The sequence below is a fragment of the Grampus griseus genome, assembly GCF_964374135.1.
Source record: "Grampus griseus genome assembly, chromosome: 9".
NCBI classification, from domain to species: Eukaryota; Metazoa; Chordata; class Mammalia; order Artiodactyla; family Delphinidae; genus Grampus; species Grampus griseus.
This window is the reverse complement of record NC_139003.1, coordinates 23392413-23405921: the sequence shown is the minus strand read 5'-3', so window position 1 is coordinate 23405921 and position 13509 is coordinate 23392413. Positions and strand designations below refer to the sequence as shown.

At 46.4% G+C, this 13509-nt stretch overlaps 1 protein-coding gene across 1 annotated transcript; it reads left to right on the top strand.

The window, feature by feature from the left end:
• Window positions 1-2416: 2416 nt before the first annotated feature.
• GARIN1A (golgi associated RAB2 interactor 1A) lies at window positions 2417-13266 on the top strand (the record flags this gene model as incomplete). The annotated part of the gene is given in 6 exon segments (XM_082661693.1): window positions 2417-2569; window positions 5334-5518; window positions 6474-6720; window positions 8279-8326; window positions 8328-8401; window positions 13062-13266. Coding segments are annotated over 6 exon segments (912 nt in total).
• Window positions 13267-13509: the final 243 nt, after the last annotated feature.

Below are 13509 nucleotides of genomic sequence, written 5' to 3'. Positions count from 1 at the left end.
GAGTTGGTGCCACCACAATGGTGTGATAGTAAATGTTTAACAACCAGCTTTCCGAGGGAAAAAATATATGTATAATACGTCTAAGTATACATGTTTTGTTTTGTTTATTAATAAATGTCTTTGTTTATTTTTTGGCTGCACTGGGTTCTCGTTGCTGGGTGCAGGCTTTCTCTAGTTATGGCGAGCAGGGGCTACTCTTCATTGCAGTGCATGGGCTTCTCATTGCGGTGGGTTCTCTTGTTGCGGAGCATGGGCTCTAGGCACGCGGGCTTCAGTAGTTGTGGCACATGGGCTCAGTAGTTGTGGCGCACGGGCTTAGTTGCTCCGCAGCGTGTGGGATCCTCCCGGACCAGGGCTTGAACCCGTGTCCCCTGCATTGGCAGGTGGATTCTCAACCACTGCACCACCAGGGAAGTCCAGTATACATGTATTTTTTCTTAGTAAATTTTACTTTATAAAATTTTACTTAATAAAATTTACTTTATACATAGCACACAATTTACAACGAACAATAGAATATACAATACTCTTTATTGTAATTTTCAGATAGTCAATTGATTTTCATAGAAAGCTTTCATGGATTTTTGTCAAACTTTGTATTCCTAGCCAACCTGTGTAACTGACAAGCCAGTGTAGTTCTGACATGAATGTTGGCTGATTTTTCCACTTACATTAATGAATAAGGGGAATGTGAAATACAGTTGCATGTTGGAATTGATCTGTTAATGTTAAAGACAAGCAACTTCTTTACTAATTTAGATAATACCTTTCAAATACTGGAAGATCATTTCCTCAGATGTCTTTTTTTTTTTGGGGGGGGTGCCCACAATATAACAGCTACAGACACACTTTTAATCGGCATCATTGGCATTTTCTCTATCACCTTAGACAATCAAAACAACAATAAATCAAGGCCATATTTGTAGCTTTGGCTGATTTCCATGGTGTAAGTAACTCCCAGCATGGCTGGTCTCAAGACAGTGACCACCATGAATTTTCTGTACACACTGAGAAGAGAGAGGCAGTGGTAGCACAACATTATGTATCATTTCTACCGTGTAGATGTGATAGATGCAGATAACCTCAAGGGAATAGAGAGACATGAAATATAGTAAAATAATTAAGAAGTGATGAGTTTGGGCATTTATTACCTTGTTTTTTATATAACTTATTTAATTGTAAGTTTATATTATTAACTTTTTTTTTTTTTTTTTTTTTTGCGGTACACTGCTGTGGCCTCTCCTGTTGCGGAGCACAGGCTCCGGACGCGCAGGCTCAGCGGCCATGGCTCACGGGCCCAGCCGCTCCGCGGCATGCGGGATCTTCCCGGACCGGGGCACAAACCCGCGTCCCCTGCATCGGCAGGCAGACTCTCAACCACTGCGCCACCAGGGAAGCCCTACATTATTAAATTTTTAACAATGGCTGTGTTTAACAACTGGCTCATTAAAATTCCTGAAGATTTAACAGTTGGTTCTCATGGTCTTTTTTGTGATGCTCCAGCATACACTGTATCACACTTCCTCATTTGCTCACAGTTTCCAAATAAATAAACCTCTTTGGTTTGTTAATAGCCTGGTGTTAAAAAAAAAGAAAAAAAAAACAAAAAAGAAAATTATCCCATGAGATGGGGGAGGGAAGATTGGGCTGAACTGCGGGCCCCATCCTGAGCTCTCCTGGCCCAGTGAGGGCCTGACATCAGGCGAACAGGTCACATTTACAGAGAAAATTTTTGTGAGAGGCTTCGCCCTGAGTAGGGAGGATTGAAGGCTGTGGGTTTCCCAATAGCCTCCCTTGCTGCTGTGCAGCTCGCAGTCTGGCCATAATCTTGGGAGAATTGTTTTCCTTGTGTGTGGGGAGATTGACTGAAAATTGGAGCAGGCTGGACTTCCCTGGTGGTGCAGTGGTTGAGAGTCCGCCTGCCGATGCAGGGGATATGGGTTCGTGCCCTGGTCCAGGAAGATCCCACATGACGTGGAGCAGCTAGGCCCGTGAGCCATGGCCGCTGAGCCTGCGCGTCCGGAGCCTGTGCTCCGCAACGGGAGAGGCCACAACAGTGAGAGGCCCGTGTACCGCCAAAAAAAACGAAAAAAAACAAAAACAAAATGGAGCAGGCTACATTATTGCTAGTTTGTAGTAAATAGGAAAGGGGAGAAAAACACCCTGCTCACTCCCCAGTCCTTCCTTGCCTCTTCTTTTTTTTCCCCTTTCCTGTTGTTACCCGTCACATTCCCTGATGTCATTCCTGCCATTGTGAGCCGACAGGCCCTTCCCAGCCTGGGGGACAGCCGGTAAGTCAGGAGGGGAGGTGGAGATGTGGAGGTGGGGGAGTGGTGGTCACACCAACACCGTGGAGTTGGGCTGGGTCTGAGTGGAGCCCCAGGGATGTTCCCCAGCCCATCCTTCCCAAGAACCAATGAGTAAAATTAGGAGCCTCCCACCTGAGGTCATGGAACCAGGCCCTGGAGTGGAACTTGGGGTGGAAGACGGCCTCCTCTGTCAACTGATTCATTCTCCAGAATTCAACTTGTTCTCTGACTCGGTGGTGTTTGAAAGCAACTTTATCCAGGTACCCTTGTGCAGCTCAGGGCCAGCTCTCCTTCCCTTTCCAAACCTGTTCCCGGGGATTGGTCCAAAGATGCCAAGGCCTTTGAAAGCCCTGGGGAGGAGGAAGAAGCCAGGAAAGCCAGAGAAACGAGAGGGTCTGGGTCCCAAGTTCACCTCAGTTTGTGCCCACAGCATCACGGGACTCCCTGCAGGTCAAATGCTTTCGGGAAATAGAGTTACACCTGCAGAAGGAGACAGCAGAACCCACTCTCCAGGCAGGTTCATAGGCACCCTCCCGGGGCCGCTAGTCCACGCTGGCTGATTAGAGGGGATGAAAGCAGCTGTAGGAATCGGTGCTCTGAAACCCAACCTTCTTTCTGGGATATTATTATACAAATACGCTTGCATGAGACCAAGGTCCCTGGATAAATTAGCCTTGCCCAGATTCCACCATCCCCCAGAAGAGTAGTAATATGACCTATGGAAGTGAGTGTTTGTGGCCTGGGAAGCATGGAGACACCAGGAGTGCAGGGCAGTCATTTCAATCCGTGTGACATCTCACCAAGGTGCTACCCGCTTCCCTCCAGTGGTCTGGCTGGTGACCACCTGTGCTCCGTTGCAGGTATGGCATAACCAGTCAGCAAGCTGTGTGAGAGGCAGGAGATGCAAAGAGAGATCAGATAGTGTCCCTGGACAAGAAGCTTGTGAATTGGTAGGTTTAAAGGACATAGTATAAAATGGTAGCTGTTAAGAAAGCTCGGCGTCAGAGGGTTTGGACTAGCCGAACCCCAGAGCATGCGCAGAGCACTCCTTCAACCTGGGCAGTTGTGGAAGGCTTCCCAGAAGGCGGGGTCGTAAGCCGTTCTTTCAGGTCTTGCTGAGACTTCGGTAGAAGAGCAGGGGGAGGACCTTCCAGGCGAGAGGGACTTCAAGTTCCTGGGTGAAGGCAGGAGGCTGGAATGCACGGGAGGGTCTGCAGTCAGGAATCCATGCAGTGGAGTTGAATTCACAGAGCAGCGAGCTACTCTCTGACGAGGTCCCCCAAAGGTTCATGGCTCCAGGTGCCCTCTGGTCCCTGCACCGCCCCAGGGAGCTGCAGAGCTGGGCGATCAGCTGGCAGCATGGGGGGCTTGGGGGGGGGGCGTGCTCATGCCTAACACACACTCAGAGGAGAGTTAGCAGTATCGTGGGAAATCCAGACTCAAGATATCAAATTCTAGTCATGTCCTTGGGTGTGAGATTATGGCGGCAGGTTTATTCTCCTAATATGTTCTCTTTGGCCTAGTATTAAAACTGTTTAGATTCTCTGGATGGACGCTAGGTGACTCAGGCAGCAAGAGACTCAGACTGTGCCAGGGAGGGGGAAAGACTGCCTGTGAAGCTGGCCCTCGGCAGAGCTAAAAGCGGCCTTGAACTTACACTGTTCCCTCCCTTCCCTCCCCTCAGCATCACCGTCACTAACGTCACCGCCAAGAAACCTCACCCGCAAACATTTACTTATTACTCTCAGTGTGTGTGGCCCTCTGTGTTTTGTAGCGCATATGAATTTCATTCCACAACATGGGCTCCAAGAAATGTTCCTTTTTTTTTTTTTCAAAAATCAAAATTCACTTTTCTTGGGGCACCATCTACTCAGGCTTGTGGGAACTAACATTTCAGTTATTCCTGGGGCTTTCACCTGGTCCCCAGTTCCACCACGGGCTATGAATGGCCCCGATGGTCTTACAAAGCCTAGGATATCGGGAGAAGGCCCTCTGGTCTTGGGAACGCAGGGGTCACTCCTCAGGTGTTCCTTACCCTGGTCCCTGTGGTTCCTTAGAGGCCACAGACCTGGTGCTTCTCTGCCCGCCCTGGAGAGTGAGGTAGGGGTGTCTTAGCTGAGACACTGTGCCCCAGTGCCAGGCATCCATCTCCCTGTCCTGCCACAGCCCCGAGTGCTGCAAGAGAACAGGTCCTTATTACACTTAAGACCCAGCAACAAGCCCGGCACTCCCTCGTCTTGGGAGAAGCTCCCCAAACCTCCCTCAAGATGGGCTGCCTGGGTCTTCTCCGTTCAACAGCTCTTTCCTCACTCTCCTCCCCTTCTGGAACTTTCTTCTCACAATGTCCCTTCCAGACCATTAGAAACCTGTGCTGGAGCTTCCCTGGTGGCGCAGTGGATAGGAGTCTGCCTGCCAATGCAGGGAACACGGGTCCGATCCCTGCTCCGGAAAGATCCTCCATGCCGCGGAGCAACTGGGTCCATGCTCCACAACTGCCGAGCCTGTGCTCTGGAGCCCATACGCCACAACTCCTGAAGCCCGCGCGCCTAGAGCCCGTGCTCCGCAACAAGAGAAGCCACCGCAGTGAGAAGCCCGCACACCACAACGAAGAGTAGGCCCCACTCGCCTCGCCGCAACTAGACAAAGCCCGCATGCAGCAACGGGGACACAACACAGCCAATAAATGAATGAATGAAGAAAGAGAGAGAGAAAGGAAGGAAGGAAGGAAGGAAGGAAGGAACCTGTGCTGGCTTCTTACTAGTGCATCCTTTTAAAATTAGTAATGCAAAGGACTCTAAGAAGGGCAGCACAGCGTTCCTGTCGCCCATGAACTTAAGTCTCTCTGGGGAGACCCACAGGAAGGATAGATTCAGGTCATGACCCAGTCCAGTGTGCCACACACCTGCAAGAAGCACAGGTGCTCTAAGCCTGTCGCCAAGTTGAAGAGCCGTTTTCTAGCATCTGTAACCTTCCACCCCTGTCTTCTGCTTCTCTCTGACCCATGTGCCTGGGGCTGATTTCTAGGTCACTAAAGCCGGGAACTGGATGGATGTCTGTGACGGGTCTACCACTGTGATCCTCGGGGTGACCTCCTCGGTGCCCTCCTTGCCACTCCCCAACGTCCTCCTGATGGCCAATGTCACCTGGCCCCAGGGTCAGTTTTCCACCTGTAGCACACCTGATAGTGCCCCAGTCATCACCCTCAGCAGGTAAAGAAGGGCTTGAGGGAGGGGCCGGAAGGGGCAGGATGAATGACTGCGTTGTTTTGCAGCTGGACTTTACTTATTTATTTTTTTATTTTGTGGCCTTTGTGTTTGTTTGTTTTTTTTAGCAACATAATTTTCTTTTTTTAATTGGAGTAAAATTGCTTTACAATGTTGTGTTAGTTTTTGCTGGACTTTAGCTGAGAAGAAAGAACAGTGTTCTTTAGCTGATGAACTATATAGACTTCATTCATTCATTTGACAAGTATTTACTTAGTATCTATGTGTACCAAGCACTGTGTTTGGTGCTGTGGTAGAGCACCAATCCCTGTCTCGGCCTAGTTTTTGAGAATCTTAGCTTCCTTTTGCTTATTTTTTTTTTTTGTCAATATTGACTTAGAGGTTTTCAAAAAGAAAGGTGAGTGATATGATAGTCAAATAGGATTATGAGGTGTTGAGATTGAAAAAAAAATACTGGATGTATAGGAGACCTCTGTCCATTTTCTTAATCTTTCAGCACAGTTAATCAGGATCTAGGGAGGAGGAGACCTGAAAATAGAGCCAGAAAACCTTAGTTCCGTTTCCTACTTAAGAAGATCTAAACTTGGGTAAATCACTTAGCTTCTCTGAGCCACAGTTTCAAATTCTGTAAAATGGAATTACTACTACTTATCTTTCCTTCATCAAAGGGTTGTTGTGAGGACTAAACGAGATATTATACATCGACTCTCAGCCATTGTTATTGGTGTGGGCAGATTCTTTAATAACTAAGGCCCTGGAAATCAGAGAAGAGTCGGTCTTAGTGATCATTCCCACTCTCAGACCATGAGCTTTCTCCCTTGGGTGTCCCCCAAGCGGAGATCAGCACCTAGTGAGGTTGACCCAAGCTCTAGGAAGGCACCAGCTTGGTTGATTAAAATCACTGATGCCTCTGCCATGGGAATTTCCTGATTGTGTCCAGGATTCTCCCACTGAAGTATGTGGAGCTACGAATCTGCGACCGGCTCCAACGCATCCTGAGGGTTAGGACAGTGACTGAAAAGATCTTCTACCTGAGGCTCCACGAAAAACACCCAGAGGCTGTGTTTCAGTTCTGGATCCGCTTGGTGAAAATTCTGCGGAGAGGTCTGTCTATCACCACAAAAGACCCGAGAATCCAATTCTCTCACTGCCTGGTGCCCAAGTTGCCCTGCAGCTCCACCGAAACAGTAAGTTTCACCAAGATCCCGCCAAGAGATCCGTAGGGTCAGCTGGGAATCGGAAACATATCACCTCCCGAGAATTGATGGGTATTACAGTCTAGTGTTGTGTGGGGATGAGCAGACTTCTTTTTCAAGGGTCAATGATACACACACACCAAATTGAGGTCTACAGACATAAAAACTAAATTAATTTTGTTTTCCAAAAAAAGAGCTATAAAGTACTTCATTCACTTAAAAATTGTTTGCTGTTTTTTGCTGGTTTTTTTTTTTTTCAGTGTTATAAAGGAATAATGCTCACTGAAGAAAATCAGAAAATTACAGAAAAATCACCCCTACTTCTCTCCAGCCCCCAGCAATCACTTGGAACATTTTGGCATATTTCCTTCTATTCGTTCATCTTAATTTTTAATTTATATATTTGAGGACATTAAATATATATACATTTCTGAATGTTGCTTTTTTTTCCAATTTAGATTATATCATAAGCATTTTCCCATTTCTTTCAGAAGCCCTTTATATACATCATTTTGGTAATTTCATGCTATTCAGTTGTATGAATGGGTTAAAATTTACTTCACCATTCCCCTAATATCATTCATTCAGAGTTGTTTCATTCAGAGTTGTTTAACATTCAGAGTTGTTTCTGACTTTTCATTATTGTAACTGATGCTACAACAAGCATTTATGTATCGTCCACATTTCTGATTGTTTTCTCAGAATTGATTTTTAGAAGCAGAATTCAAAGGGTACAGACATTTTTAAGGCTCTTGATACATACTGCCAGATTATTTCCAGAAAGTTCCTACCAAATTATACTCTCTCCAATAATAGGAGTGACTGTGTCACTGTATCCTTATCACAATTGAGAAGTATAAATTTTAATTTTCTAGTATGATAGGCTGAAAAAAAGTGGATTCTCTGATTTTTCAGTGAATCTGAACACTGACCTTTTTTTTTTGCATCGGCTCTTGTGTTCTTTGGCCATTTTTCTCTTGGCAACTTTGCGTTTTTCTAAATTGATTTGTAAACCAGAGCTTTTTATATATCAGGATTTTTAAGCCTTTAATCTCAAGTTTTTGCAAATATTTCCCCTAAGGATTTGCTTTTCCCTTTTAGTTTATTTAAGGATTTCTTTTCTTTTCTTTTGACCCATAGAAGGCTTTCCCAGTACCTGCTTAGGGTAGAAGGTCAGGAAGGAAAAGTTTGATAGATTGGATAACCTTAAACCTTCAGATTTCAGGATGGAAACACTTTCCTCGTCTCATGTAAGTGGCATACTTTAGGCACTCTATCACTGACTTTGAAAGTCAGCTCTGCTGCTCTGGTTCACAAGGTTCAGAGCCTGTGCTCTGGGCAGATAGCCACAGCAGCCCATCAGGGAGAGGAGGCGATCCTGCTAGGGCCCCATTTTTGGTCTCATGATTCGAGGGCTTGATGTTGAAGGAGCAGGTTCCCAGGACTAGGCTGGCAGACACAAGTGAGTTCCTTCAAGGTTATGGCCCGAGGAAGCCAAGGGCTGTCGGGGAGCAGACCTGGCCATCTGACTGCACATTTCTCCATGCAGTCTGGAAGCGGCCTCCTGTCATCCTGCCAGTCCAGTGAAAGCTCCATGAAAGCTCTTGGCAGCCGAGCAGACCAGTGACTGTTTCTCGAATCTCTCAGGAAGGTCCCAGCTCACAGCAGACAGGTGGGTCCTCTGCGCAGGCAACGCCGGCATCCCTTCCCGCAGCACAGAGCCATGGTGCGGGGAGGGGTGGGGGGCGGGGGCAGGGCGGTGCTCAATGACACCCTCTGCCCACCCATCTCAGTTCCTTCTCTTCACTTTAGACCTTTGCATGTGACGTGTCCCCTTAATTTTATTATAAGCCTGTCCTTGGGAACAGGGTCAGTGGCTGATTGATCTTAATAGTCCCTAGGTAAACCCTAGTGTTTTCATATGGAATGTGTTCAGTAAAAGGAGTGAGGGATGAATAAATTAATATAGCAGGCTCATGGAGTTATATATTGACTATCTCCAGTCCCAACTCGCAAGGGTCCCTTGGGTAAGACAATCCCAAGGCCTCCTTGCCTCACTTGTCTATTCTGTAAAATGGACAGAATAGACGTTAACCCACATGGGAGACCACTGCTGGCTCCGAAGTTTTACTAATCTACTAAGTCATTGCGTTAGATTCTTTCTGTAACAAGAGATAGAAAACCAAAGCAAGATTGTTCAGTCGATTCATTGAAGAAGTACAACTTGTAGGGTATCATCAAAATGCAAAATTTTTTTCCTTTCCTTTATAATTTTTTCAGCGGGAGAAGTTGTCTTCTTGCCCCTGGATAAAAGCTGATCTCTGAGCAGGTCCCATAGCATATATGGGCTCCCTCTTAGAATATAAAAGAGTTCTTTGGTCCCTTTAAACTGCAAAAGCAGCATCAGTTCTGAAATTAAAACATCCAGTGCCTGCAAATTATCAAAACTCTAAAGTGATCACATCACCCCCCTTCAGTCAGCTTGGCCTCATATTAAGATGGCCCTTCATGTGGGGACTGGACCTTCGCTCCTCTCCTTCTGTTTCCTGATTTTAAAGCTGGCTTTTTCTCTTAGGAGCTTTCTTGGGTTCCTTGAAGTCCTCACCCCAATGCAAGGCCCCCCGCTCAGGCCCTGGCTCTGCAGGCGTCCATGCACTCAGGCACTAGCTGTCAGAGTCCCCTCACCTTTAAGGGAGTCCTTGCAGGTAGTGTCTACAGTGGCTCGAGGCGGACTCTTTCTCTCCGGTACAGTTGACATCTTGTCCTCAGGAAATGTCCTCTCAGACTTTGACCAGCTACTGGAGGGAGGACTGTGCCTCCTAGACACAGAAGCAACTCCTCTTCACTCTGTCATCAAAGAAACCTGCTCTCCCGGTTCTGCCACCCTCCATTGTTTCCTGGGTGGGAGTTGTGCCCCACCACCTACTGGGTCTCCCAGACCCCAGGGGCCACTGCTCAAGGTCTCTGGGTGTTCCCAGGAAGCCTCTGTGGTTTAGCTGGGGGGGAACGAAGGAGGAGCTCTGTACAAAGGACTCTCCACACCTCCTCTCTCTCAATGCTTTCATAGCCTTGCTCTGGGGCAGGGTCCCAGCTGTGGTCATGCTGGGTCAGTTCTCCCAGGTCATGGTGCGCCTTTATATGTACTTTACAGTCTTTTTTTTTTTTTCAACTTCAAGATAGTATTCTTGAATTCTAATGTAAAATTTTCCTCTTTGGGTACTCTTACTATTTGTATGTTGGATCATCTTTGCGTATCTAATTACCTGCCACTTTCTCTTTTTTATTCTTGAAACTCTCCTGCTTCTTCCCTTCTGTTTCTCTTAAGGCATTATCTGCTTCGTTTGTTTTTGGGTTCTTTCTGGCTTTAGGCTTCATTTAGGAAGTAATTTTTATTTCTTTAGAAATGTCTAATTCTTTTCTCAGTTTTATCACCACATTTGTAAATCTTTTATTTATATTTTGTATTTTTATTCTTTAGGCTGCACCACGCAGCTTGTGGGATCTTAGTTCCCCAACCAGGGATTGAAGCCGGCCCTCGACAGTGAGAGCACAGAGTCCTGAACACTGGCCCACCAGGGAATTCCTATAAATCTTTTTTTTTTTTGCACTACGCGGGCCTCTCACTGCTGCGGCCTCTCCCATTGCAGAGCACAGGCTCTGGACGCGCAGGCTCAGCGGCCATGGCTCACGGGCCCAGCCGCTCCACGGCATGTGGGATCTTCCCGGACCAGGGCACGAACCCGCGTCCCCTGCATCGGCAGGCGGACTCTCAACCACTGCGCCACCAGGGAAGCCCTATAAATCTTTTAAATTCTGACTTAGTTGTTCTTTCATATGTTCTGTCCTTGTCTTAACTTCTTTTAGCTCATTTTGAAATGCTAGGTTGCACTTTTCATTTGTTTTGCAGGCACATCTTTTTAGTGTGCATTCATTGTCTGTAAGGATTTATGATGCTTCATAGCCTCTTTTCTTTTTTCTTTTTTTTTTTTTTTTAATTTTTGGCTGCCTTGGGCGGCATGCAGGATCTTAGTTCCCAACCAGGGATCGAACCCGCATCCTGCTGCATTGGCAGGCAGAGTCTTAACCACTGGACCGCTGGGGAAGTCCCAACCTTTCTTCCTTATATAATTTTGTGTTGCCTTGGATTATGATCTCTGATGTAAACGTTTTTCCTGAACCTTTGCGGGTGAGGGGCTGGTCAAGGCAGCTTTCTGGTTTGGGCTCCCGAGCTCCCTCTTGTGTCATTTTTGTGAAGTGTTTATGGCCTTGTATTTTTTACGATTCCAGGGCTGTGTTCCTCTCTCCTATCTTTCCCTGACCTTTCTCTTTTCTTTGCTTTTATTGTTCCTGTCCTACTCAATTTGGATTCCATTTCCAGTGGTTTTTCCTTGTTTGAGGACGCGTCCTGCAAGGGAGAGTGTTCTGGTGGTTTTGAGAGTTCTTAAGGCACATACTTCACCAGCCTCTTCAGACTGTACCATGGACCCCTTGCACTTACTTCCAGTTTCCTTCTTCTCAAATTGGCTGGCTGCACTTTCCACTGAGAAGCTGTGGGAGATATAGGAGCTCTCCTGTCTACAGGCACATCAGATGCCCTGTTGCTTCTCTCTGCTTCCTCTCACACAGATACTGACACCCTGTGGGCCCTGGAGCTGTCTGTAGCTATAATATTTTATCTGAGCTTTTCTCAAACAGGCCTTTTTCTGTGGGACTCATGTTGGCCTAAATTGGAGGGGCAAGGGTTAACCCCAAAGAGCCACTGTAAGTTTGGTTCCATATCAGAGATATTACTGGCTCAGGAGAAAAAAAAAATTTTTTTTAACGTAAGTTTTATTTATTTATTTATTTTTGCCTGTATTGGGTCTTCGTTGCTGTGCACGGGTTTCTCTAGTTGTGGAGAGCAGGGGTTACTCTTCGCTGCAGTGCACGGGCTTCTCATTGCAGTGGCTTCTCTTGTTGCCGAGCACGGGGTCTAGGCATGCGGCCTTCAGTAGTTGTGGCACATGGGCTCGGTAGTTGTGGCTCGTGGGCTCTAGAGCACAGGCTGAGTAGTTGTGGCACACGGGCTTAGTTGCTCCGCGGCATGTGGGATCTTCCCAGACCAGCGCTCGAACCCGTGCCCCCTGCATCGTCAGGCGGACTCTCAACCACTGCGCCACCAGGGAAGCCCCAAAAGTTTTTATATTAGTTTCTCAGCTTGGAAGTTGTTGTACCATATATCATTTCAGACCTCAAACCAGTATTGGGACAGTCCCAAAGATAAGAATTTCCAGCAGAGACTTTTGTTTTGACCCAGAATCCAAGTTGATATAGATGAGCTTGTGGCACTGGATGGATTTCTTTCTGGTGTCCCAGATTTCTTTCTGGTGCCGAGAAGGTGGCTTTGAAAGTCCTGGACTTATGTAAATACCTCAGTTAATACCCTACCTAGCTCGGGCCCAAGACTTTATCTCCTGTGTCACGTGGCCATAAAAACCCAAGGCCTGGGTCACCAAGACTGGCCAGTCCCTCAGGCAGCCCCACTTTAGCTCATACTTCACTGATCTTTAATTTTGGTCCCTGGGATTTTTACTTTACTTTTTGTGAGTTTGACAATGCATTTAAAATTGTGTAGATTATACTTTATCCAGCATTTCTAGGTGTTTTGTGGCAAAGACATTTTTAGATATTAGGCCATATTGCCAGTCTCTGGCTAAATAACCCTAAAATTAATTTCATTGGAAAAAACAAAACCTCACTGTACTTATTTCTGAATAGTAAGTGTGAGTGATTTTTATTTTCTTTTGGGTGCTTTTTTATAGGTTTTTTTTCATTTAAAATAAGCATGTATTTCACTTAAAATCAAAATTTTAAAAAATTTTAGCCCAGTGTGTGTTTTTCTAGACACACAAGTGGTTGTGATTATTTTTTCAGTTGTTATTGTTTTGGAGAACTGTCTGAGGTTTTCTTTGCACTTATGCTGATAGCTGGCAGACTATAGTGGGCATCAGGCAGGTCCCAGTGGGTTCAGGTCTTGCCTTTGACTCATAACATGTTACATTCTCAACACATGAAAGCAAGGCTTAAGATTTGGAGGGGTATCTGTTCCACTTCAGCAGAGATGCCTTCTCTCCAGCCTCCCTCCCGCTTGGCTTTCTCTGCTCAAGTTGCTTGTAGGTACCTCATGCCATAAATACGTGTTGTCACTGCCCATCATTTCCATATTTAGATCTAGGTTCAAGGCACTCATGCTGGAAAAGACGTAATTTTAAAAGTTTCAAAATTAGATTCTTAACAATGCTTTCTTTTTCTTCTATTGCTTTCAATGACCCCAATATCCTGGGCTACTCCAGAAACACCGATACCACCACTGAAATAGACAATTTCAACTGCTCTGACAAGACACCCTCTCCAGTGGCATCCCCTGTCAATTCGAATATACCCATGAGAGCCACCTTGAACCACAGTCTCCGGGAGCAAGAGAATCCAGTGGAGCACTTCCTGCAGGCTCCTGTAGCCAGTTCCCTAGGAGAGGACTTCCTGGGACCCAACACCTAGCCAAGACAGGGTCATCTTCCCAGGCTTCATTCAGTCCACTTGCTACAACCTTCTATAATGCTCTTTTCCTATTGTGGCCCAGATGACCATGGGAAAGGTAAGATGGTGTTTATAACAAGGTGCTTCGGTACTTCCACCAATAAACCTCCAAGTGAGTCCCTAATTGTTATAGGTTGTGCTATGGGGGGTGGAGGTGGGGAGGGGCTGGAGAAGGACTAATTAGGAGCAATAGCTCGCTCCTTG